Below are 27782 nucleotides of genomic sequence, written 5' to 3' on the forward strand. Positions count from 1 at the left end.
TTTATCTTTGTTATTGAGATAACATCAGCAGTCATGAGGTGAGCAGTATTACGCTGACTACAAAAGACATTTTGAAGGAAACCTAGGGCTCCAGAAGGATTAAGTAACCGATAAATCAGTAAGTCACATTCCATCGCTATCTAAGACAGATGTCAGAAATAGTTTTATATTTTTAGCAACCAGGAACTGCAGGTACTGGTTTACAAAAAAGTACTTAAAGTGATGGGATAACCCAACGAATCAAGCAGCATCTCTGGAGAACATGGACAGGTGACGTTTCAGGTCGTTTCAGGTCAAGAATAAGGGGTAGGCCATTTAGAACGGAGATGAGGAAGAACTTTTTCAGTCAGAGAGTGGTGAAGGTGTGGAATTCTCTGCCTCAGAAGGCAGTGGAGGCCAGTTCATTGGATGCTTTCAAGAGAGAGCTGGATAGAGCTCTTAAGGATAGCGGAGTGAGGGGGTATGGGGAGAAGGCAGGAACGGGGTACTGATTGAGAGTGATCAGCCATGATCGCATTGAATGGCGGTGCTGGCTCGAAGGGCTGAATGGCCTCCTCCTGCACCTATTGTCTATTGTCTATTGTCTATTGACCCTTCTTCAAATTGAAATATCTGACAAACTGATACCTTGGACTATCCTTGATCAGACTTTGCTGGCTTTACATTGCACTAAACGTTATTTCCCTTATCATGTATCTGTACACTGCGAAGGGCTTGATTGCGATCCTATATTGTCCTTCCGCTGACTGGCTAGCACGCTACAAAAGCTTTTTACTGTACCTCGTTACACGAGACATTAATCCAAACTGTAAACTGTAAATTATGATGGGGAGAGAAAGGTGGAAGAGAGGAGGGGCGGGTCAAAGCCTGGCAAGTGATGGGTGGATACAGGTAGGGGAGGGTTTTGATAGGCAGATGGTTGGGGAAAGGCCAGAGATCAAGAGACACATGCTGTGAGATAAGGTTAGAAGAGTTGTGAATTGTGAAGTCAGAGGATGGAATGTGTGTGGAAGGGGAGGGGGAGGGAGAAATTGATGTGAGTCCAGGTGGGGCACAGCGATGTGGGGTGTTTTGGGGAGGAGAAGGGGGTTTAGTTAGTTCAATTAAATTGGAGAATTCAATGTTAATACCACTAGGTTGTAAGCTACCCAAGTGGAATATGAGTGGAAAATAACTGCAGATGCTGGTTTAAATTGAAGGTAGACACAAAATGCTGGAGTAACTCAGCGGGTCAGGCAGCATCTCAGGAAATCATCATCCATTCCTTCTCTCCTGAGATGCTGCCTGACCCGCTGAGTTACTCCAGCATTTTGTGTCTACCTTCAAGTGGAATATGAGGTGCTGTTCCTCCAGTTCACCCAGAGTTGTGAATCTGGAATTCTCTGCCACAGAAGGCAGTGGAGGCCAATTCACTGGATGTATTCAAGAGAGCTCTTAGGGCTAACGGAATCAGGGGATATGGGGAGAAAGCAGGAACGGGGTACTGATTCTGGATGATCAGCCATGATCATATTGTAGTGCTGGCTCGAAGGGTCGAATGGTACAAAGCAAACACCAGTGAAGGGAGGTGCTCACTTGATAACCCCAATGATAAACTTGCATCTGCATGTTTAGATTTTTTTTATATGCTTATTCACATGTAGGTAACTGATAAGTTTAGAGATACAGCGCGGAAACAGGCCCTTTCGGTCCACCGGGTCCGCGCCGACCAGAGATTCCCGCACATCAACACACTATCCTACACCCACTAGGGACAATTTTTACATTTTTTTATTTACCAAAATTTTTTACATTCACCAAGCCAATTAACCTACAAACCTGAACGTCTTTGGAGTGTGGGAGGAAACCAAAGATCTCGGAGAAAACCCACGCAGGTCACAGGGAGAACGTACAAACTCCGTGCAGACAGCACCCGTAGTCGGGTTCGAACCTGGGTCTCTGGCGCTGCAAGCGCTGCAAGGCAGCAACTCTACCGCTGCGCCCATTATTACACAAGGAGTTAGTTATTGTCCTCAGCATAAGTTTGTATAATCAGTTTAGATAGTACTTTGGCACGGTTTTCTTGGTTGAGAGCTTCTCCTGGTGTCATAGCACAAGCGCTTTGTGTTTTAATTGGAATTTCTAATCCCTTGCTGTAGTTTGGGAATCGATATGACTGATATCTATTCCCAAGGGAACAATGTTGGCCTCACTTGCAAAGACTGCATCCAAAAATCGCAGAAAGAATCTGGTGACGTCATTGAAAGAATTTGTGTCTTTGGAACTTCAGAGAGGCCTTTGCTGTCTACGTCAAGGGACATCATAAGCTGTCCTAAACATGCCTGATTAAACGGCGTGTCTATTGTGTGTGCGACAGTGACTCTGTTTCACCTGGTGGGACCTCGGTGATCTAAGTCGGGGCTATAGATCCTACAAATCGGGGTGGAAAACAGAATAAGGGGTCGGCCATTTAGGACTGAGATGAGACTGAGATTTCACGCAGAGAGTTGTGAATTTGTGGAATTCTCTGCCACAGAAGAGTGCAATTTTGGTCTCCTAATTTGAGAAAGGACATTATTCGTATTGAGGGAGTGCAGCGTAGATTCACCAGGTTAATTGTCGAGATGGCGGGACTGACATATGAAAGAATGGGTTGACTGGGCTTGTATTCACAGGAATTTGGAAGGATGAGAGGGGATCTTATAGAAACATATAAAATTCTTAGACGATTGGACAGTGTAGATGCAGGAAAAATGTTCCCGATGTTGGGGGAGTCCAGAACCAGGGGTCACAGTTTGAGAATAAGGGGCAGGCCATTTAGGACTGAGATGAGGAAAAACCTTTTCACACAGTGAGTTGTGAATTTGTGGAATTCTCTGCCACAGAAGGCAGTGGAAGCCAATTCACTGGATGTTTTCAAGAGAGAGTTAGATTTAGTTCTTAGGACTAAGGGAATCAAGAAATATGGGGAAAAAGCAGGAACGGGGTACTGATTTTGGATGATCAGCCATGATCATATTGAATGGCGGTGCTGGCTCGAAGGGCTGAATGGCCTACTCCTGCACCAATTTTTCTATGTTTCTAGCAGCTTTAACACAAGATTCATGCAGTTGGAAAAAAGAGGTGCAGAAAACTGTACAGGCCATACTGAATGTGCTCAATGTTCTCACACCACTCCTCTTATTTAAACCTTTCTCTGGCTTTTCCACAGTTTTGCCTCCCTCCCTATAATCAAAGGTCAAATTCTATGCAACCAATATGGCAATAAAGAGACGCACTTTCAGTCACAAACTCCATCGCGCACTCTCTCTGCTGTACAGATGCATCCATTTTCAACAAGGCAATGAAGATGGACACAAAATGCTGGAGTAACTCAGCGGGTCAGGCAGCATCTCTGGAGAGAAGGAACGGGTGATGTTTCAGGTCGAGACCCTTCTTCAGACTGATGTCAGTGGAGTGGGTGGGACAGAGATAGAATGTAGTCGGAGACAGTAAGACTGGGAAGGGGGGGGGGATGGAGAGAGAGGGAAAGCAAGGGCTACTTGAAGTTAGAGAAGTCAATGTTCATACCGCTGGGGTGTAAGCTGCCCAAGCGAAATATGAGGTGCTGTTCCTCCAATTTGCGCTGGGCCTCACTCTGACAATGGAGGAGGCCCAGGACGGAAAGGTCAGTGTGGGAATGGGAGGGGGAGTTAAAGTGCTGAGCCACCGGGAGATCAGGTAGGTTAAAACAGCTGCAAGGACAGGAAGATTAATGTGGAATGGTAACTGTTCATTAGAAAATGATATGGAACATCACTTTCTACTGATGAATGAGGCAGAATTTCGAAGGGTGAGCCAGAACTATATTGTGACTTCAAATGTTTGCAAAACATAGTTTTGTTCTGAGTGTTGGAGTTAAGTGTGCATCATCATCAAAATTATGGAATTTATTTGTTGGTAGATTGAACGGTGCTAAGAGATTTATTATCCATCTCAAAAATTTTTTCCCCAAAAATTATACTTTATTCAGAATAAAAAATATATTCAAAACAAAAACCTGTGCAAAAACTCCTCATACATTCTTAGTCTCTATATTCCACATTCGCTATAAATACAAATACATCCTCTACATTCAATAGTGTCATTTTTGCACCAATGTTTAAACATAGGAAAATAGGTGCAGGTTAAGGCCATTCGGCCCTTCGAGCCAGCACCGCCATTCAATATGATCGTGGCTGATCATCTAAAATCAGTACCCCATTCCTGCTTTCTCCCCATATCCCTTCATTCCGTTAGCCCTAAGAGCTAAATCTCTCTTGAAAACATCCAGTGAATTGGCCTCCACTGCCTTCTGTGGCAGAGAAGCACCCTTGCCATTCATGTGGCTCCCTGGGGTGCTGTACCTTCCCTTGTTTGAGGTGTGGTCCCCAGTGGACTCTGCCCCCCTTGTCCAGCAGTGGAAGGACCCTAGACTGCAGTCCTCCCCCACAGAGCCTTGGCTTAGGCTGCACCGAGCTTCAGCGAGTCGCTCAGCACGTACATCTTAACTCTTGCAGAGTTCCTTCATTGCTTGAACTTACATTGCCCAAGTGTAAGAAAATAACTGCAGATGCTGGTACAAATCGAAGGTGTTTATTCACAACATGCTGGAGTAACTCAGCTGGTCAGGCAGCTTCTCAGGAGAGAAGGAATGGGCGACGTTTCGGGTCGAGACCCTTCTTCAGAGTTGTCCCAAGTGTCCTGAGTTCAGACTTTTCTCAGCAATCGTAATTTAGTCACAGTTCTTTTGAATTCCTAGCTCAATCGACCTGTACACATCCAGTGTCAGTACTTTGTATCCTTCTAGGAGGAATAACTTGTGTCACGGACACTCCTCGAATGTGTAGGAAGGAACTGCAGATGCTGGTTTTGACCGAGGATAGACACAAAAACCCGGAGTAACTCAGCGGGACAGGCAGCATGGATGGGTGACATTTGCCTATCCAATCGCTCCACAGATGCTGCCTGGCCTGCTGAGTTACTCCAGCACTTTGTGCTTTACACCAGATTTTTAATCCTGCGTAATTTAGATTCATTAACAATAGCTTCTTTAATTTAGTTGATATTAATGTTGTCCACTTAAATCCTTTACATAACTCCCTAGGTAATGCCGGAAGTTGAGGGGGTATCTGTTAGAAATGTGAGAGGCATAGACAGGACAGACAGTCTGAGCCTTAACCCCCCCTTCCCCTCTCCCTCCCCCCCCCCCCCCCCCCCCCCCAGGATGAAAATGCCAAGGAGTAGAGGGCATTGCTTTAATGTGAGTCAATCATGTATCCTGGAAACAGGCCCTTCGGCCCAACCTGCCCACAACGACCAACAACGACAAAGTTTAAATGTCTGAAGAAGGGTCTCGACCCAAAACGTTACCAGTTCGTTCTCTCCAGAGATGCTGCCTGTCCCGCTGAGTTACTCCAGCATTTTGTGTCTATCTTCACTCCTCTAACGTTGCAGGCTTGGTGTGCATACAAGAGTCATAGAGTGATACAGCCTGGAAACAGGCCCTTCAACCCAATTTAACCACACCAGCCAACATGTCCCAGCTACACTAGTCCCACCTGCCTGCTTTTGCCCCCATATCCCTCCAAACCTGTCCTATCTGTGTACCTGTCTAAATGTTTCTTAAATGTTGGGATAGTCCCAGCCTCAACTACCTCCTCCGGCAGCTTGTTTCAAACACGCACCACCCTTTGTGTGAAAAAATTACCCCTCAGGTTCCTATTAAATCTTTTCCCCTTCACCTTAAACCTATGAACTCTGGTTCTCGATTCCCCTACTCTGGGCAAGAGACTCTTTGCATCTACCCGATCTATTCCTCTCATGATTTTGTACACCTCTCTCAGATCACGCATCATCCTCCTGCACTCCAGGGAATATAGACCCAACCTGCTCAACCTCTCCCTATAGAAGGTGATTGAGTTTCCTGGTGGTGTCACTTTGTCAATGCAGGTGTTGGCGCATATTTCTAACTAGAAATATGGTGGCGCAGCGGTAGAGTTGCCGCCTTACTGCGAATGCAGCGCCGGAGTCCCGGGTTCAATCCCGACAACGCGTGCTGTCTGTATGGAGTTTGTACGTTCTCCCCGTGACCTGCGTGGGTTTTCTCCGAGATCTTTGGTTTCCTCCCACGCTCCCAAAACGTACAGGGTTGTAGGTTAATTGTAAGTGTAAATTGTCCCTAGTGTGTGTAGGATAGTGTAAGTGTGCGGGGATCGCTGGTCGGCCCGGACCCGATGGGCCGAAAGGGCATGTTTGTTTCCGCGCTGTATCTCTAAACTAAACTAAATTAAACTAGAAGGTGTAAATCAAAGATACTAGAGGAGCAAGATAGACCACTCGACCCTAAAAACCATAGTACGTCACAGCGCCATTTTAGTAGGCAGAAACTTGCAGAAACATTTAAAAAGAAAAATAACAACAATCTGTGAATTGATAGTTGAAATATATTCTGCATTTTAATGGTATCATCACACATACTGTTCCGCCAAAACACTGATTACACTGCGAGAGGCACAGCGAACGGCGGGTTTTGCTTACTAAAATGGCTGCTTTGCGTGCTATACTTCAGTACAGGCGGTTCCAACGGAGTGGTCCATCTTGTTCCTCTAGTATCTTTGGTGTAAATGCCAGTAATTGATGTGGGTCACGGGTAGTTTTTCAGGTACGGTCAGATTGGTCTGGCCTGTTGAAACCCCCAAGTCACACTGATGGTGCCAGCCGCTGCTCTCTGATGGTCCTACCCTGAGGTTGTCTCTCTGTTGGTTACAGATCGCTGGGGCCTCGCAGTCAGTGCTTCTCATAGACACTGCGAAGAGCGGAGTGTATGTGTGCCGTGTGAATGACGAACAAAACCAATACGTGTTCAGCAACTGGGCAAAGGTCAAAGTTCATTTTATCAAATCTGGTAAAAGCTTTTTATAATTGCTTCCCGTCGAACTTAATGCGTGGTTTCTAATTGGGGAGCTGTTTGCCAATGGAACAATGTATTGCCAATTGTCCCCGCTGAGATACTCCAGCTTTTTGTGTCTATCTTTGGTTTAAATCAGCATCTGCAGTTCCTTGTGTAGGAAAGAACTGCAGATGCTGGTTTAAACCGAAGGTAGACACAAAATGCTGGAGTAACTCAGCGGGACAGGCAGCATCTCTGGAGAGAAGGAATGGGTGACGTTTCGGGCCGAGACCCTTCTTCAGTCCGAACTGTGCACCTGCAGAAGGACCTCTTTGCTCCGAAACTCAACTCCTCTTGTTATGAAGGCCAACATTCCATTAGCACCTTGGAATTATATTACGGTTTTATTGCTTCAAGTCTATAGCCCAGAAAAATGTGGTCCAATTAGTGTGTCTGATGGTGTGAACACAGCCCAGCAGGTTCTGAAGAAGGGTCTCGACCCGAGACCTCACCCATTCCATCTCTCCAGAGATGCTGCCTGTCTGTCCGCTGAGTTACTCCAGCATTTTGTGTCTATCTTCCCTTCTGTTGACTCCATTTACACCTCACGCTGCCTCAGCAAGGCCAGCAGCATCATCAAGGACGAGTCGCACCCTGGCCACTCCCTCTTCTCCCATCTCCCATCAGGCAAAAGGTACAGAAGTGTGAAAACGTACACCTCCAGATTCAGGGACAGTTTCTACCCAGCTGTTATCAGGTAACTGAACCATCCTACCACAACCAGAGAGCAGTGTTGAACTACTATCTATCCCATTGCTTATTTATTTATTTGTGTCATCACACAGATGTTTGCCAATTGCGAGTAAATTTTAGTGCCATGTCGTTGGCCTCTGCAAGATCCTTTACAGTGCGTGTGTCATGCAGCATGTCACTGCTCAGGAGATGTTCCATAGTCTGGAGGCCCCGTCCGCACTTGCAGTCTGCCGTATCCTCAGTATATTTCCACTTCAGCATGTTCGATGTGCCCCTCCCCATGCCTGTCCTCAGTCTGAGACTGTGCCAGGTTATCCACGGTTGGTCGGAACCTGGTGGGAGTTTCTCAGAGGGATCGATTGCCGTGTGAATCACATGGCAACCACAATGGTGACTCTCGGACTATCTTTGATTTGACTTTACTGGCTTTACCTTGCATTAAACGTCATTCCCTTATCATGTATCTGTACACTGTGAATGGCTCGATTGTAACCATGTGTTGTCTTTCCGCTGACTGGTTAGCACGCAACAAAAGCTTTTCACTGTACCAATAAACTAAACTAGACATAGCCCTTCTCCTATCTCCCATTATAATGAGTAAGAAGAAACTGCAGGTGCTGGTTTACACCGAAGATAGACATAGATATGCAAGTAGGAAATGGTGGCTTAAATGGCTAGTTTTGCTGCAGTATATAGACTCACCAATTTCACGTCAACGTATTTAAAAGCCGGAAGAAGGCCTGCTGATTATTTCAGCCTGTATTGCAAACACAGCTATCAACTTCTGAACTCTGGAATTTCATTTCTCCGTGTCCTTTAGCAGCTGCCTCGTTGGGTCTCGACCCGAAATGCCGCCCATTCCTTCTCTCTTATCTCTCTAGGGGATCTTATCGAAACGTATAAGATTATTAAGGGGTTGGACACGTTAGAGGCAGGAAACTTGTTCCCAATGTTGGGGGAGTCCAGAACAAGGGGCCACAGTTTAAGAATAAGGGGTAGACCATTTAGAACTGAGATGAGGAAAACCTTTTCAGTCAGAGAGTTGTGAATCTGTGGAATTCTCTGCCTCAGAAGGCAGTGGAGGCCAATTCTCTAAATGCATTCAAGAGAGAGCGAGATAGAGCTCTTAAGGATAGTGGAGTCAGGGGGTATGGGGAGAAGGCAGGAACGGGGTACTGATTGAGAATGATCAGCCATGATCACATTGAATGGCGGTGCTGGCTCGAAGGGCCGAATGGCCTCCTCCTACACCTATTGTCTATTGTCTCCAGAGTGGCTCGGTGATCCTTTAGCTAGCTGAACTGTGTGTCGGCGAGACCAAGCGCAGGCTCGGCGATCGTTTCGCTGAACACCTCCACTTGGTCCGCCTAAACCTGTCTGATCTCCTGGATGCTCATCACTTTAACTCCCCCTCCCATTCCCACACTGACCTTTGTGTCCCTTGCGCTGACAATGGAGGAGGCCCAGCGCAAATTGGAGGAACAGCAACTCATATTTCGCCTGGGCAGCTTACACCCCAGCGGTATGAACATTGACTTCTCCAACTTCAAGTAGCCCTTGCTTTCCCTCTCTCTCCACCCCCTCCCCCTTCCCAGTTCTTCTACCAGTCTTACCGTCTCTGACTACATTTTATCTCTGACCCGCCCCCTCCCCAACATCAGTCTGAAGCAGGGTCTCGATCCAAAACGCCACCCATTCCTTCTCTCCAGAGATGCTGCCCGTCCCACTGAGTTACTCCAGCTTTTCGTGTCTATCTTCGGTTTAAACCAGCATCTGCAGTTCCTTCCTACACAAACTACAGACCACCTCTTATAAAATAATAAGACATAGGAGCAGAATCAGGGCATTGGGCCTAACGAGTCTGCTCTGCCATTCAATCATGGCTGATTTATTTTTTCCTCTCGACATCTTGCATGACTATAGACTTGTTCCTCTAATTGTGTTTTAACCTAATGTGTTTTTTGTTTTTTTAAATATTTATTTTTTATTCTAATGTGGTTTTTTTTGCAAAGTCTATTTCTTTCCACTGCCTTTTATAATTTATGTATAATTTATGAATCATTTTAAAGTTTGAGTTTGAGTTTAGATTATTGTCATGTGTGCTGAGGTACAGTGGAAAGCCTTTCTTGCGTGCTGTGCATTGTCTGAGTCGATGTGCCTGTGATGTGCTTCAAACAAGGTTTTCTCTGTACCTGTACCTCACCGCACTTCAACGTATGACAAGAAATTCACCTTGACTGACTCAGGAGCGGCATGGTGGCACAGCGGTAGAGTTGCTGCCTCACAGCGCCAGAGACCCAGGTTCGCTCCCAACTACGGGTCTGTACGGAGTTTGTACGTTCTCCCCGTGACCTGCGTTTGTTTTCTCCGAGATCTTCGGTTTCCTCCCACACTCCAAGGACGTACAAGTATGCAGGTTAATTGGCTTGGTATAATTATCAATTGTCCCTAGTGTGTGTAGGATAGAGTTAGTGTGCGGGGATCGCTGGTCGGTGTGTACTCAGTGGGCCGAAGGGCCTGTTACCGCACTGTATCTCTAAACTAAACTATGTTGAATACCAAATATTACAGAGTATTGTTAAATTTGTGCCAGCCACTGTTTAGGTCACCAATGAGGTTCTAAAAGCAAAGTCCTTAGCAATTCCAAATTCCACTTTTAAAAGTCTGCATGCTCTTCTGTTCAGTTAACAGCTCTGGGGTAGAAATCTGTCCTTTGTTTTAATGTTAAACATGCAATGTATTAACTCATGCACAAAGTGGTGAAGTAGCACATTGTGGGGAAATCAATGGGATAGATCTAGGACATTTATTCTCTCAACTCAACACATCATTACATTACTTGCCGCTAGGGTTGCCAAGTTCCTCACTCCCAAATACAGGACAAGGTGACATCACCGCCCCGCGCCCCACGCGACCTCACCCAGCCACCTTGTTAGGCAACCTCCATTAGGCGGCGCCCGGGCCTCAAGACCTAGACTGTCCTAAAATGTCGGAAACCTAGAGTGTCGGAACCTAAACCGTCGGGACCTACTGCGTCGGGGCCTGCAGTGTCTGGGCCTACAGTGTCCCGGCCTACAGTGTCCCGGCCTACAGTGTCCCGGCCTACAGTGTCCCGGCCTACAGTGTCCGGGCCTACAGTATCCGGGCCTACAGTGTCCGGGCCTACAGCGCCCCCCGGACCTAATACGGGACAAGGGCGATCCCGTAAGGGACCAAACAATTTAGCCCGTACGGGATATCCCGACTAATACGGGACAGTTGGCAACCCTAATTGTCACAGTCTTCAAGGTGTACTTTTCTTCACTGCCAAAGTATATACTTTTTTTTCCCATGAACCACCTCACTGCCATTTTTCCATCAGGAACAAGTTGTTCCAGGTTTTTATCTCCTTGCTTTCTAATACGGTTTAATCGTAAACCTGCACACCTGCAGACATTTAGAGGCATTTCGTAGCAACACCTTTATGCTAAGATGCTACTATAAGGCAGACGTACGATACGTATGATAGAACTTTATTTATATCAGAAAGGAAATTGAGGGAAATTGATCTGCCAACTGTCATAAAACACAAGATACATGAAACATGAAATTAAGGTGATGAGTGGAGAGGATTGGGGGATGTGCAAAGATTGGGGGGAGGGGAGTCGGTCTCAGTCTACCCCATGACAGAAGTGGAGGAGTTGTACAGTTTGATAGCCACAGGGAAGAAGGATGTCCTGTGGCGTTCTGTGCTGCATCTTGGTGGGACCAGTCTGTTGCTGAAGGTGCTCCTCAGGTTGACCAGTGTGTCACGGAGGGAGGGGGTGAGCTGTATTGTCCAGGATGCCCCGCAGTTTGAGGAGCATCATCCCCTTCAAGACCACCTCCCGTCAATCCAACTCCAACTCCGCCCCCAGGACGGAGCCAGCCTTCCTGATGAGTTTGTTGATCCTATTGGCGTCCGCGGCCTTCGCCCTGCTGCCCCAGCACAAGGCAGCGAAGAAGATGACACGGGCTACCACCGACTGGTAGAACATCTGCAGCATCTCACTGCAGACGTTGAAGGAGCGGAGCCTTCTCAAAAAGTACAGCCGGTTCTGTCGCTTCTTGTACAGGGCCTCAGCGTTCCTGGACCAGTCCAGTTTACTGTCCAGGTGCACTCCAAGGTATATGTACTCCCTGGTAAACTGCACACCCACACCATTAATGGAGTCACTTTAGTTCAGTTTAGAGATGTAGCATGAGAACAGGCCCTTCAGCCCACCAATTCCGCATCAACCAGCGATCCCCGCACACTAACACGACCCCACACACACCAGGGACAATTTTACATTTCTACTAAGCCAATTAACCTACAAACCTGTCCGTCTTTGGAGTGTGGGAGGGAACCGAAGATCTCGGGGAAAAAACCCACGCAGGTCACGGGGAGAACGTACAAACTCCGTACAGACAGCGCCCATGGTCAGGATCGAACCCGGGTCTCTGGCGATGTAAGGCAGCAACTCTACCGCTGCGCCACACACTGCGGCATTGTTGAGGCAAGTAACAAATGGGTATTGAAGGGGAAGTTTGGTATGCATCTAATGGTAAGATCATATAATTTTAGCGTCTTGCTACTGAATCCTTGCAGGTGAAATACTTTGCCTCTCTTACAAATACTGTCTTGTACTTTGACATACTCTATTGTGTATTGACGGCAGGGCTACCTCAGAACTGGCAAGGAGAGCTGGTGATTGGACTGCAGCCTGAACCCATGAGGGTGCAAGTTGGTCAGAGAACATCGCTGAAGTGTGTTGCATTTGGAATCCCCGCTCCTGCGTACCAGTGGCACAAAAATGGCATACAGTTACCTCACCAAACCAAACGAGAGTTGACAGTAAGTTGACTGCAAATACATTTTCAGCTTTGGATAGCGATCGAGCATGCAAGAATAAATGCTTCATCTGAGGCCGGCACGGTGGCGCAGCGGTAGAGTTGCTGCCTTACAGCACTTACAACGCCGGAGACCCGGGTTCGATCCCGACCACGGGCGCCGTCTGTACGGAGTTTGTACGTTCTCCCCGTGACCTGCGTGGGTTTTCTCCGAGATCTTCGGTTTCCTCCCACACTCCAAAGACGTACAGGTTTGTAGGTTAATAGGCCTGGGTTTGTATACTTGGTATAAGTGTAAATTGTCCTCATTGTGTGTGGGCTTGTGTTAATGTGCGGGGATCGCTGGCCGGTGCGGACTCGGTGGGCCGAAGGGCCTGTTTCCGTGCTGTATCTCTAAACTAAACAAAACAGCTCCCACTAAATGGGATCGAGATCATGGTTTGTGGTTACTGATTGGTGATGCAGAAGCTGGTACTGTGAGCAAATTTGGCCCTCATACCAGAGGAAGGATGTGCTGGCTCTGGAGAGGGTCAGGAGGAGGTTTACAAGAACAATTCCAGGAATGAGTGGGTTAACACATGATGAGCGCTCGACAGCACTGGGCCTGTACTCGCTGGAGTTTAGAAGGTTGAGGTGGGACCTCATTGAAACGTACAGAATAATGAAAGGCATAGATAGAGTGGATGTGTAGAGGATGTTTCCACTGGTGGGAGAGTCTAGGACTAGAGGTCACAGCCTCAGAATTAAAGGGCGCTCTTTTAGAAAGGAGGTGAGGAGGAATTTCTTTAGTCAGAGAATAGTTAAACTGTGGAACTCATTGCCACAGAGGGCTGTGGAGGCCAAGTCAGTGGATATTTTTAAGGCAGAGATAGACAAATTCTTGATTAGAACGGGTGTCAAGGGTTATGGGGAGAAAGCAGGAAAATAGGATCAGGAGGCAGAGGTCAGCCATGATTGAATGGCGGAGTAGACTCAATGGGCCGAATGGCCTAATTCTACTCCTATAACTTGTGAACTTGTGAACTGCACTGAAGGATGTGCCATATTTCATACATTCGTAAGTCATAGACGCAGAATCAGGCCATTCGGATCCTCGAGACTAATCCGCCATTCAATCATGGCTGATCTATCTTTCACTCTCGACCCCATTCTCCCGCCTTCTCCCCCTAACCTTTGACACCCGTACTAATCAAGAACCTGTCAATCTCCGCTTTGAAAATACCCAATGATTTGGCCTCCCATTTATCTGTGGCAATGAATTCCACAGATTCACCACCCTCTGACTCTAGAAATCCCTCCTCATCTCCTTTCTACGGGTACGTCCTTTTATCCTGAGGTTGGCTGGCTCATGCAACACTTGAATGACTCCATCCTTGCAATGCCAGTCAAAGTTGGTGTCATCTCCCATTGTAGTCTGGGGCAGTTGTATATTAAAGGAATCCAGTATTACTAAATGTCCCCCACAGCTAGCCCTCATTAGATTGGATCGGGGGGAGGGATTTGCAATCCAGAGATCCCGAATAAAGGATTCCTGGCCCTACAATCATCCTCTCTTACCCTCTCAACCCTATTCTCCCGCCTTCTCCCCAAAACCCTTGAAGGGTGTTGGGGGTTGTGGGGAGAAGGCAGATGAGTGGGGTTGAGAGGGAGAGATAGACCAGCCATGATTGAATGGCGGAGTAGACTTGATGGGCCGAATGGCATAATTCTGTTTCTATCACTTATGACCATATGATCTCCGCAGCGGTAGACCCGGGTTTGATCCCGACTACAGGTGCTGTCTGTACGGAGTTTGTACGTGACCTGTGTGGGTTTTCTCCGAGATCTTCGGTTTCCTCCCACACTCCAAAGACGTATAGGTTTGTAGGTCAATTGGCTTGGTAAATGTAAAAATTGTCCTTAGTGGGTGTAGGATAGTGTTAATGTGCGGGGATCGCTGGTCGGCGCAGATCCGGTGGGCCAAAAGGGCCTGTTTCCACGCCGTATCTCTAAACTAAACTAAAATCTAAAACCACTCACGATCACTCTGTGAAGCAAGTCGTTTCCAAATACATTGTTCTTTTTAACAGCTAAAAATCTATTTTTGTTACTAAAAATACTGAAGGCTGTTTATGACAAAGACTATTTATTACATGGTGTAATAGTATGTCATTGTACAATAGACAATAGACAATAGGTGCAGGAGTAGGCCATTCGGCCCTTCGAGTCAGCACCACCATTCAATGTGATCAAGTGTTGATCGAAGCAATTGCTTGTCAATTTTAAGGGCCTCCCGCAGTGTAACTAGCAGCCTGCATTGCTAAAGAGAAAGTGGTGTCTGATTACCATGGGGAAACTCCGTCCAATACGACAGAAATCCATGACAAAGACGTCTGTATTAATGGGGGTAGACTGTACAATATTACGACATATTGAACTTCCCCCAAGATTATTGGAACACTGTTTGGAGAAGTAGTCTGGGTAAGTGGCTCGGTGTGAGCAGAGCTGAATGTAAAGTGGATATTGGGGCAAATCACACACAGTGAGGGTCTGGGGGGGAAACATCTCATGGTTGGCCTGTCACCTGAAAACGGAATGGCAGAGGTCAGGGTGGAGCTGGAGATTGGAGTTTAGTTGCTGCTAGGGTTGCCAACTTCCTCACTCCCAAATAAGGGACAAGGTGACGTCACCGCCGCATGTGACCTCACCCACCTGGCAGCCACATGCTCCTGCTCCACCAATGGCGGCCGCCCAGGCCGGGAGGCGGGTTGCTACGCAACCTCCGGTAGGCGGCGCCCAGGCCTCTGGGCCTACACTGTCCAGGCCTTCACTGTCCGGACCTACACTATCCGGACCTACACTGTCTGGACCTACACTATCCGGACCTACACTGTCCGGACCTACAGTGTCTGGGCTTACAACGTCCGGGCCTACAGCGCCACCTGGGCCTAATACGGGACAAGGGCGGTCCCGTACGGGACAAACCAATTTAGCCCAAAATACGGGATGTCCCTGCTAATACTGGACAGTTGGCAACTCTAGATGCTGCAGTCTCACGCGCAGCTGATCTAATTTGCGTTTTAACCCCTCAACAGTTTTACAGCAGACAGACAAAGAAAATGCTGGAGTAACTCAGCGGGTCAGGCAGCACCTCTGGAGATAAAGGAATAGGTGACGTTGCGGGTTGAGACCCTTTTTCAGACCCTTCTTACAGCAGCCATAGTTTAGTTTAGTTTAGTTTAGAGATACAACACGGAAACAGGCCCTTCGGCCCACTGAATCCACGCTGACCAGCGATCCCCGCACACTAACACTATCCAACACCCACTATGGACAATTTTTACATTTACCAAGCCAATTACCCTACAAACCTGTACATCTTTGGAGTGTGGGAGGAAACGGAAGATCTCGGAGGTCACGGGGAGAACGTACAAACTCCGTACAGACAGCACCCGTAGTCGGGAACCCGGGTCTCCGGCGCTGCATTCGCTGTAAGGCAGCAACTCTACCTCTGCGCCGCCGTGCCGCCCAAAGCTGGCTTCAGTCACGTGACCTTGTTCATTAGAAGGAAGTTCTACCTCCTAAACTAGGGAGGTGATTGCAGATGAGTGCTTCATTATTCTTTGCTTCAATTTAACATTTTAGTTAATTGTTTGGATTTATTTTCCAATAGTTCTTGGTCGGCACGGGCAGGTTGGGCTGAAAGGCCTGTTTCTGTGCGGCATGATTCTGAGTTCTTGTTTTTTCTTTATATCCTCTTTCTTAATATATATATATTTTTCTTCATAATTCTTTCTTTTACAAATTATTTAAGCGTATTTGGATTTTCTTTAAGTTTGTATAATTTTGTCCATTCTATTTTATTTCCATGTGAAAATAATACAAAGGTCTTGGCTTGAGAATGTGCTCCAACTGTGGAGTTGAATGTGGGCGTTGGCACGGTGGCGCAGCGGTAGAGTTGCTGCCTTATGGCGCCAGAGACCCTGGCCTCGGGTGTTGTCTATATGGAGTTTGTACGTTCTCCCCGTGACCACATGGATTTTTCTCCGGGTGCTCCGGTTTCCTCTTTGGAGTGTGGGAGGAAACCGGAGCACCCGGGGAAAACCCACGCAGTCATAGGGAGAACGTGCAGTACAAACTTCGTATAGAGTCATAGAGTGATACTGCGTGGACACAGGCCCTTTGGCCCATCTTGCCCACACCGGCCAACATGTCCCAGCTACACTAGTCCCACCTGCCAGCATTTGACAATAGACAATAGACAATAGGTGCAGGAGTTGGCCATTTGGCCCTTCGAGCCAGCACCGCCATTCAATGTGATCATGGCTGATCATTCTCAATCAGTACCCTGTTCCTGCTTTCTCCCCATACCCCCTGACTCCGCTATCCTTAAGAGCTCTATCTAGCTCTCTCTTGAATGTATTCACCGAATTGGCCTCCACTGCCCTCTGAGGCAGAGAATTCCACAGATTCACAACTCTCTGACTGAAAAAGTTTTTTCTCATCTCAGTTCTAAATGGCCTACCCCTTATTCTTAAACTGTGGCCCCTGGTTCTGGACTCCCCCAACATTGGGAACATGTTTCCTGCCTCTAACGTGTCCAACCCCTTAATAATCTTATACGTTTCGATAAGATCCCCTCTCATCCTTCTAAATTCCAGTGTATACAAGCCTAGTCGCTCCAGTCTTTCAACATATGACAGTCCCGCCATTCCGGAAATTAACCTAGTAAACCTACGCTGCACGCCCTCAATAGCAAGAATATCCTTCCTCAAATTTGGAGACCAAAACTGCACACAGTACTCCAGGTGCGGTCTCACTAGGGCCCTGTACAACTGCAGAAGGACCTCTTTGCTCCTATACTCAACTCCTCTTGTTATGAAGGCCAACATTTCATTGGCTTTCTTCACTGCCTGCTGTACCTGCATTGGTCCAAATACCTCCAAACCTGTCCTATCCATGTACCTGTCTAACTACTTCTTAAATGTTGGGATAGTATAGACAATAGGTGTAGGAGTAGGCCATTCGGCCCTTCGAGCCAGCACCGCCATTCACCGTGATCATGGCTGATCATCCACAATCAGTACCCTGTTCCTGCCTTCACCCCATATCCCTTGACTCCTCTATCATTACGAGCTCTATCGAACTCTCTCTTGAAAGCATCCAATGTATTGGCCTCCACTGCCTTCTGAGGCAGAGTTCCACAGCTTCACGACTCTCTGGGTGAGTACCCGTATTCAGGATCGAACCTGGGTCCCTAATGGGTTTTCCATAGTGTGTGGAGTACAAAGATACTAGAGGAGCAAGATGGACCACTCTGTTGAAATCGCCTATACTGAAGGTTAGTACGCAAAGGAGCGTAACGTCTGCCATTTTAGTAGGCAAAACCCGCCGTTCGCTATGCCTCTCGCAGTGTAATCAGTGTTTTGGGGGAATAGTATGTGAGATTATACCATTAAAATGCAGAAAATATCTCATCTATCAATTCACAGATTTTTGTTATTTTGCTTTTTAAATGTTTCTGCAAGTTTCTGCCTACTAAAATGGCGCCGTGATGTACTACGGTTTGTAGGGTCGAGTGGTCTATCTTGCTCTGCTCTGTTATCTTTGGTCGGGTACAACTAGTGTGGGGCTGATCGTTGGTCAGTGCGGGCTCGGTGGGCCTGATTTCATGCTGTATCGCTCATGGCTAAAGCCTGAATGACTGGATCGTGCCAGTGATCAAAGAGGTGCTGTTCTCTGCAGGCAGGCTTTGAACATGTCTGTGTTTATTTTCCCCCTCTCTGTATCTAGATAGCTACGACTGAGATGAGACATCATGGGTCGTACCTGTGTGCAGTCACCAATAACAGAGGCCAGGAGTGCTGGAGTTCAGCAGCTGAGATTACCGTAGGTAAATACCCACAAAGCACTGTTTAGTTTAGTTTAGTTTAGTTTAGAGATACAGCGCGGAAAGCAGGCCCTTCGGCCCACCGGGTCCGCGCCGACCAGCGATCCCTGCTATCGTGGATCAACACTATCCTACACCCACTAGGGACGATTTTACATTTTATACCAAGTCAATTAACCTACAAACCTGTACGTCTTTGGAGTGTGGGAGGAAACCGAAGATCTCGGAGGAAACCCACGCAGGTCACAGGGAGAATGTACAAACTCCGTACAGACAGCACCTGTAGTCGGGATGGAACCCGGGACTCCGGCGCTGTAAGGCAGCAACTCTACCGCTGCGCCACCGTGCGCCCAGTTATGTAGAATTAACAGTACGGAAACAGACCATTGCTTTTGCACCTCAGGCCATCCTCCCAGCCTATCCATTTGTCCTCTCTCTTTCTCATATGATTATCAACCTTCTCCCATTCCTCACACCCTTAAATGCTTCACATCTTTTGGAACGCACTGCTTCATACTTACGGATGCACGGTCCATCACCTTACAAAGTTTCAATATCTTCATTTTAAATCAAGATATCTGCACGGTGGCGCAGCGGTAGAGTTGCTGCCTCACAGCGCCAGAGACCCGGGTTCGATCCTGACCACAGGTGCTGTCAGTAGGGAGTTTGTACGTTCTCCCTGTGACCTGCGGGGGTTTTCTCCAGTTGCTCCGGTTACCTCCCACACTCCAAAGACGTATAGGATTGTACATTAAGTGGCTTCTGCAAAACTAAATTGTCCCTCGTGTGTAGGATACTGTGTGTACGGGGTGTTGCGGGTCAGCGTGATCTCAGTGGGCCGAAGGGCCTCCTTCCACGCTGTATCTCTAAAGTCTAACAGCTAAAGGTGATTTTTATTGAATTTCATTGTGTTTCCTTTGACTGACCATGGCATATCTGAGAACATCTAGTCTTGGCTCAAAGGATTTGTTCAACATCAATCCTGATAAAGTTGTGCAGAAGAAAACTGTTGTGGTAAAGTTAAGCTGGGAGTTATGAACATTCTGCAGGTGTAACCTATATACTAAAACTCTCGATTTGATGAGAAAAACTGAGATGAGAAAAAACTTTTTCACCCAGAGAGTTGTGAATTTGTGGAATTCTCTGCCACATAAGGCAGTGGAGGCCAATTCACTGGATGAATTTAAAAGTGAGTTAGATAGAGCTCTAGGGGCTAGCGGAATCAAGGGATATGGGGAGAAGGCAGGCACGGGTTACTGATTGTGGATGATCAGCCATGATCACAATGAATGGCGGTGCTGGCTCGAAGGGCCAAATAGCCTCCTTCTGCACCTATTTTCTATGTTTCTAAAGCTGGAGTAACTCAGCGGGTTAGGCAGCATCTCTGGAGAAAAGGAATAGGTAACGTTTTGGATCCAAACAACCCGGAACGTCATCTATTTCTTTTCTCCAGAGATGCTGCCTGACCTGCTGAGTTACTTCAGCTTTGTGTGTCAGGTTCAGTTTAAACCAGCATCTGCAGTTCCTTCCTGCACAAGCTATTGAAGTATGAGGAATGAGTTAGTTCCTATAGACATGAGAACGTTATTGAATGGCACAAGGTTGGATTGGAAATGGCAAACATTCAAGGAATGAATACAGGAATTGTATCAGTTCCACATTCTATTGTGGAACAGAAACTCAAGCGGGTAAAATGACCCAAACATGCTTTACAAAAGAAGCTAAATACAGATTGTCTTGGATCTAAAGTGGACGCATTAATAACTTGCCAGGAAAAGTGACAGATCTCAGGATTGGGAGCAGCGTAGAATTCAGCAAAGAGAGAGGCCAGACATTTATCACGAGAGGTGGCACTGCGGTGCAGAAGTAGAGTTGCTGCCTTACAGCGCCAGAGACCTAGGTTCAATCCTGACCTTGGGTGCTGTCTGTACGGTGTTTGGATGTTCTCCCCGTGACTGTGTGGGTTTTCTCCGGGTGTTTCGGTTTCCTTCCACACTCCAAAGACGTACAGGTTCACAGCTTAATTGGCTTCTATAAATGGTCCTGAGTGTGTAGGATAGAATTAGTATATGGGGTGATTGTTGGTCAGCATGGACTCGGTGGACCAAAGGCCCCGTTTCCATGCTGTCTGAGTATAAAAGTAAACCTGCAATGAACATGAGAACAAATTGTAAAAGCCACCACTGATAAGGAAAATATTAGTGAAGACAAATGTAGTTAGTGACCTTACCGTTAGAAATAGGAGAATTTATGATGAGGAATGAAGAAATGCTCTAACGATTAATCAAATGTTTTGATTACATAGTTTAGTTTAGTTTAGAAATACAGGCCCTTCGACACACCGAGTCCGCACCGACCAGCGAACCCCGCACATTAACACTATCCTACACACACGAGGGACAATTTACACATATACCAAGCCAATTAACCTACATAGCTGTGCGTCTTTGGAGTGTGGGAGGAAACCGAAGATCTCAGAGAAAACCCACGCAGGTCACGGGGAGAACGTACAAACTCCGTACAGACGGCGCTCGTAGTCAGGATCGAACCCGGGTCTCTGGCGCTGCATTCATTGTAAGGCAGCAACTCTACCACTGCGCCACCGTGCCTTTTGATTCCATCATCACAGAAATGTTCAACAGCCATTGGCCTAACAGAGAATTTATTGGGAATTAGTACAAGAGATAGTGCTGGAGAAATACTTTGCAATGAGAGCTGATATGTCCCAACATTCTGGAAATAAGGAACTGCTGATTAGTGCAGGTGTCAGGGGTTATGGGGAGAAGGCCGGAGAATGGGGTTAGGAGGGAGAGATAGATCAGCCATGATTGAATGACAGAGTAGACTTGATGGGCCGAATGGCCTAATTCTACTCTTCCTTATGACCTTCTGATGACTGCAGATGCTGGTTAATGCTGGAGTAACTCAGCAGGTCAGGCAGCATCCCTGGAGAACAAACAGAGGTGACGAGGTCTGAAGAAGGATCCTGACCCGAAACGTCACCGATCCACGTTCTACAAGGATGCTGCCTGACCCGCTGCGTCAATCCAGCAATTGGTGTCCTTTTTTCCATGGAAAAAGTAATTGGAAAAATAACACAAATGCATGGTAATGCAAAGGGCATTCCTTTGTCGAGGTAGGATGAGGGTTGTGTGGGTTGGTTCAAGAGCCTGGTAGTTTAGTTTACAGATGCACCATGGGAGGAAGGTCAGGCCGGGGCACGCCAGTACAGGCACCAGTCGTGGGGGGGGGGGGGGGGAGTGCATTTATTAAAGTTTATCAGGTTAATTGTTTTTAAAATGTAACAAACTTGATCAATCGAGACACAGGGGAATGGTGAGTAGGGTGGGCCTACAATTGAAATTGGTGTTATATTTTTAAAGTTATTCACATTTTAAAGTTTAAATCTATCTCCTAGGGAGGGATGGGGGGGGAAGAGGGAGGGATGGAGGAGGAGGGTGGATAAGGGGGGTTGAGGGGATGGAGTGGGGGGAGGGGAGGAGGGATGGAGGAAGGGGAGGGGCGGAGGGATGGAGGAAGGGGAGGGGCGGAGGGGAGGGGCGGAGGGGAGGGGCGGAGGGGAGGGGAGGGGAGGGGAGGGGCGGGAGGGGGGAGGGGGGGGAGGAGAGGGTGCTGCACCAATGCAGGAGAGGGTGCTGCACCAATGCAGGAGAGGTTTGGACCCAACGGGTCCACTTGGTCTAGTAGCATTATACAATCATACAGCACAGATTCAAGCCCTTCGACCCACTTTTTCCATGCTGACTCACTTCACTATTTGTCCAGGCTTGAATCGTGCAGTTGAGTAAGTACTTTCAGAATGCTGACACAGCATTTATTACTGAACTTGTTACAGCTTTGTACGCCTGATGTTATAATTAAAGCCAGGCTGGTTTTCCCCTCTTGGAGGACGATGTTGATTGTGGGTGTTTGCGTGAATCATTTCCAGTCTTTTAACTACAGTGTCTCGTGTTATTTCCTCATGCAGTTGAAAACATTGGTGTCAGAGTATCATTACCCTCGCTAAGAGTGAAAGGTCAGTATTAAATCTGAACATTTTTTCAATAAACACTGTTGCAGAGGTAAAGACAAAATGCTGGAGTAACTCAGCGGGCCAGGCAGCATCTTGGGAGAGATGGAATGGGTGACGTTTCGGGTTGAGACCCTTCTCAAGACATCTGAAGAAGAACAATCTGAACAAGTTTCAGGGAGAGAGTTCCACTACCCTCTGTGAAGAAATGTGTCCTCACACGAGCTTGACTTCAATGGTTCACTTCCCTCGTCCCACTTTCCCCGTTGGAAGGAGCAATCGTTTTCTCTCAACCTCACCAAGCAACTCTCTGAAGAAGAGACCCGATCAGAAACATTACCTATCCATCTGTTTGAAGAAGGGTCTCGACCTGAAACGTCACCCATTCCTTCTCTCCAGAGATGCTGCCTGTCCTGCTGAGTTACTCCAGCATTTTGTGTCTATCTTCCTTCTATCTTCATTGCAAGGGCATCTTCTCTTTAAATCAGCATCTGCAGTTCTTTCCTGCACAACATCTATCCATGTTCTCCTAGGATGCTGCCTGACCCGCTGCGTTACCCCAGCACTCACGTTGTGTCTATCCAGCACTGCATGTCACCTATCCATGTTCTCCAGAGAGCTGCCTGACCTGCTGAGTTACTCCAGCATTTTGTGTCTTTCCAAACAAATCTTTATCCAACTTGTAAATCACCATTTGATCAAAATCGGCACGGTGGCGCAGCGGTAGAGTTGCTGCCTTACAGCGAATGCAGCGCCGGAGACCCGGGTTCGATCCCGACTACGGGTGCTGTCTGTACGGAGTTTGTATGTTCTCCCCGTGACCTGCGTGGGTTTTCTCCGAGATCTTCGGTTTCCTCCCACACTCCAAAGACGTACAGGTTTGTACAGTAGGTTAATTGGCTTGGTAAATGTAAAAATTGTCCGTTGTGTGCGTAGGAGAGTGTTGGTGTGCGGGGATCGTTGGTCGGCGCGGACCCGGTGGGCCGAAGGGCCTGTTTCAGCGCCGTATCTCTAAACTAAACTAAACTAAAATTCGAGTGAACAAGTTTAAGCAGCATAGACTATTGGGTGAGGTTTATTGACAAACGTTCTGCGGTGGTTTTGAAATGGTGCAGTGATGTGCAATGATTTGTATCCAGGTTCGTGTGAATGGAAGGCAGCTGGCAAGTCCACACCAGTCCATCTGACTCCAGGTGAGGCGTGATAGCACTTAACACAATCATAACTGGACAGGCAGGATCTCTGGAGAGAAGGAATGGGTGACGTTTCGGGTCGAGACCCTTCTTCAGTCTCGACCCGAAACGTCACCCGTTCCTTCTCTCCAGGGATGCTGCCTGTCCCGTAGGGTTACTACAGTTTGTTTTTTCTCTATCTAACTTCGGCTAAAGCCAACATCTGCAGTTCCTTCCTGACATAATGGTGACCTTTCCCTGCGCGTGTGTGCGGGCGTGAAGTGAGAAAGGAAAAGTAATTCCGTCAGAGGACAGGTTCTAGTAAAACTGGGTGATGTAATTTAGGGTTGTCAAACTATCTCACTCCCAAATAAGGGACTAATGGGTGACGTCACCGCCCTGCGCCCCACATGACCTCACCCAGCCAGCGGCCACGTGGTCCCGCTCCACCAATGGCGGCTGCCATTGGTGGAGCGGGAGCGCGTGGCCGTTGGCTGGGTGAGGTCACGCGGGGCGGTGACGTCACCTTGTCCCTTATTTGGGATTGAGGAAGTTGGCAACCCTAGATGCAATGCTCATTTGTCCAATCAATCCTCAGCTTCAAACCTCTGTACAAAATATCTGGATATCAGTCTGAAGAAAATGAAACTACATTCATTAAAAATTTAATGTTATTTAACTTAAATGACACCGGGCTTTTAACTATCCTTGGATTTGTATCTGAAAACCCTGTGAAGCCCCAGGTTCCTTAAAAGCAAACTCTCAGAGTTTTGCTGTGGTGAATCGTTCTGTTTAGTTTACTTTAGTTTAGAGATTCGGCGCGGAAACAGGCCATTCGGCCCACCGGGTCCGTGCCAACCAGCGATCTCCACATATTAACACTATCCTACACACACTAGGAACAATTTTTACATTTACCAAGCCAATTCACCTACATACCCGCACGTCTTTGGAGTGTGGAATGAATCTGAAGATCTCGGAGAAAACCCACACAGGTCACGGGGAGAACGTACAAACTCCGTACAGACAGCACCCTTAGTCGCGATCGAACCCGGGTCTCCAGCGCTGCATTTGCTGTAAGGCAGCAACTCTACCGCTGCGCCACCGTGTGTCTTGTTGCATGTTTCCTAGTTCTCTCCACTCTCAACATAAAAGAGCATTAAAACTATATCCTGGGTACTTTTATAAAGGGATAGTACAGCTTGTTCTTTGCTGGGTGAAACTAGACAGGACAAGTTCCATATCTGTGTAACACTAAACTCTGCAGGAAGTAGGGTTGCCAACTGTCCCGTATTAGCCGAGACATCCCGTGTTTTGGGCTAAATTGGTTTGTCCCGTACGGGACCGCCTTGTCCTGTGTTAGGCCCGGGATGAGGGGGGGGGGGCGCTGTAGGCCTGGGGGCCGCTGTAGTCCCGAGCAGTATAGGCCAACGGAGTCTGTACGGGGAGCGGGACTGAGTGTGTTCGCCGAACGGAGGTTGCGTAGCAACCCGCCTCCTGGCTCGTGTGGCCACCATTAGTGAAGCGGGAGCACGTGGCCGCTGGCTGGGTGAGGTCACGTGGGGCACGGGGCAGTGACGTCACCTTGTCCCGTATTTGGGAGTGAGGAAGTTGGCAACCCTCGTAGGGAGGAATTGCAGATTCTGGTTTGCACCGAAGATCGATTCAAAATGCTGGAGTAACTCAGCGGGTCAGGCAGCATCTCTGGAGAAAAAGGGTACATGACGCTTCGGGTCGGAACCCTTCTCCAGTCTGAAGAAGGGTTCCAACCCCTAATGTCACCCATCCATTTTCTCCAGAGATGCTGCCTTACCCGCTGAGTTACTGCAGCACTTTGTGTCTACCGCTAAACTGTATTTGTGGTATTGTTAGGTAGGTCAATTGGCCATGTAAACTGGCCCTGGTAGGTGTGAGAGAATCAGGAGAGGTTTATGAGCCTGTAAGAGTGAATGGGATTGCAAGGAACTAAATGGGGGCTGGAAATGATAAGATAGCTCCGAGCGTCAACATAGAATCGAAGGGCTGAAGGGCCTTCTATGTCAAATGGAAAATTATGAAAAATGTTCATAAATTTTATGATTACGAAATTATGAAAAATCACCATTTTGAACAATGTATAAAATCTCATCAGGATGACCAAGCAAAGGTTTTTCACCCAGAGAGTTGTGAATCTGTTAAATTCTCTGCCACAGAAGGCAGTGGAAGCCAATGCACTGGATGTTTTCAAGAGAGAGTTAAATTTAGCCCTTAGGGCTAACGGAATCAAGGGATGTGGGGAGAAAGCAGGAACGGGGTATTGATTCTGGACGATCAGCCATGATCATATTGAATGGCAGTGCTGGCTCGAAGGGCCGAATGGCCTTCTCCTGCACCTATTTTTCTATGTTTCTTTGTTGTAATGTCTTTTTTTAACCTCTGTGTAAAATCTGTCTATTTATATCAATGATGCAGCTGTAATGTTCTTTCAGAATGGCAGGAAAATATATCTTTGTTCTGACATATTTTTCTCTCTTTCCCTTCTAGCCCCACATCAAGATGTCAGGCTTTGTGGTATGTCATTCTTCATTTGTGTTTGTAGTTGAAGCTTTGTGTCCATTCAGTTCAGATGTCAGATTTTCATGACATTGTCACAGGGTAAGAGTTCCGATTACCATCAGCTTGTGCAATAAATCATATCAAAAATGTCCTTTATTTTCCCATAATATTCTATTTAATTAATATTTCCAGAATCAAAGCCAATGCTTCTGTGCCTTACATCGCTCCCCACCCAGTTTCCCAGTTAACAAGGAAGCAATTTGTCTGATGAAAATCTGTAGGAGATGTTCAGAACTATAAGACGATGCAAGGAAACTCACTTTCATTTTATTCCCTCTTGTCATGTGGTGCTTACCAGCTGTAGCTCTGGGAATATCCATTAAGAGATGGTTGCTGGTAAGACACAACGTCCCTCAAAGGGCCAATTAGTGCGGCACGGTGGCGCAGCGGTAGAGTTGCTGTTTTACAGCGAATGCAGCGCCGGAGACCCGGGTTCCATCCCGACTACGGGTGCTGTCTGTACGGAGTTTGTACGTTCTCCCCGTGACCTGCGTGGGTTTTCTCCGAGATCTTCGGTTTCCTCCCACACTCCAAAGACGTACAGGTTTGTAGGTTAATTGGCTTGGTAAATGCAAGATTGTCCCTAGTGGGTGTAGGATAGTGTTAATGTGCGGGGATCACTGGTTGGCGCGGACCCAGTGGGCCGAAAGGGCCTGTTTCCACGCTGTATCCCTAAACTAAATTAAACTAAACACAAAGTCTGGAGTAATTCAACAGGTCAGGCAGTATCCCTGGGGAACAGAGATAGGGGAGGTTTCGAGTCGAGACCAGACTGCTTGCAAGGACTGGGCCAAAGAAAGTGAGAAGATTAAATCCTATCCAATTACCCAGCAATGAACTACCTCTGCTATCCCTTCAGAAAAATACCCAGGGTATAGTTAGAATGTGTTTCTCCCCCCCCCACTCCTGCAATTAGGGTTGCCAATTTTCTCACTACCAAATAAGGGACAAAAGGTGAAGTCTCCACCCTGAGCGCCCGAGTATTTAGTGCTTCTACTCACAGAGCCACACAGCACAGAAGCAGGCCCTGCGGTCCGTGCCGACCAACGAGTACATCCTTTGGGATGTGGGAGAAGATTGGGACACCCAGAGATAATGTGCAAACTCATACAGCGTAGAAATGGGCCCCAGAACTGCTGAGCAAGATGCCCCATCCAAGCTAGTCCCAATTGCAAACATTTGGCCCATTGAGGGATGGTGGGCTCTTGGTTTCACCTCAAGAGTTTGGCACATATTTACACTGTCCTGGCCTGTCTGCCCAGATTTGTGCCTCAAGTCTTTGGATTGAGAATTGAATCCACAAACCTCTACCTCACAGGTAAGATACAGCTTGTGCAGGAAGGAACTGCAGATGCTGGCTTGCACCGAAGATAGACACAAAATGCTGGAGTAACTAAGAGGGACAGGCAGCATCTCTCTCTGTCCCTCATCACTGTAGTCGCCCTGCTAGTTTCACTGTTCGTATCCCTTCGTTATCACCTCTTCCACAGCCAACAATGGACCATTGTAGGCTCCACCTTTAATTGGTCGTCGGGGAGCCGGCTCTGATTTGTTCTGAACCTTTTCCTACCTCTTTGAACGCAACACAACACACACACACAACATACGCACGCAACAAACGCT

General features: G+C 47.4%; 1 protein-coding gene across 2 annotated transcripts in view; it reads left to right on the plus strand.

Annotated features, from left to right (window-relative positions):
* Positions 1 to 27782, plus strand: part of malt3 (MALT paracaspase 3) — a 113085-nt gene that overhangs the window by 36238 nt on the left and 49065 nt on the right. For both annotated transcript variants that reach the window (XM_078429974.1, XM_078429973.1), the window contains exons 3-8: positions 6769 to 6904; positions 12322 to 12497; positions 18266 to 18365; positions 22351 to 22398; positions 23532 to 23585; positions 26088 to 26114. In XM_078429974.1, the coding sequence (XP_078286100.1) occupies positions 6769 to 6904; positions 12322 to 12497; positions 18266 to 18365; positions 22351 to 22398; positions 23532 to 23585; positions 26088 to 26114 (541 nt within the window). The remainder of the gene's footprint in view (positions 1 to 6768; positions 6905 to 12321; positions 12498 to 18265; positions 18366 to 22350; positions 22399 to 23531; positions 23586 to 26087; positions 26115 to 27782) is intronic.

This window comes from Rhinoraja longicauda, chromosome 38 (assembly GCF_053455715.1).
Source record: "Rhinoraja longicauda isolate Sanriku21f chromosome 38, sRhiLon1.1, whole genome shotgun sequence".
NCBI lineage: Eukaryota > Metazoa > Chordata > Chondrichthyes > Rajiformes > Arhynchobatidae > Rhinoraja > Rhinoraja longicauda.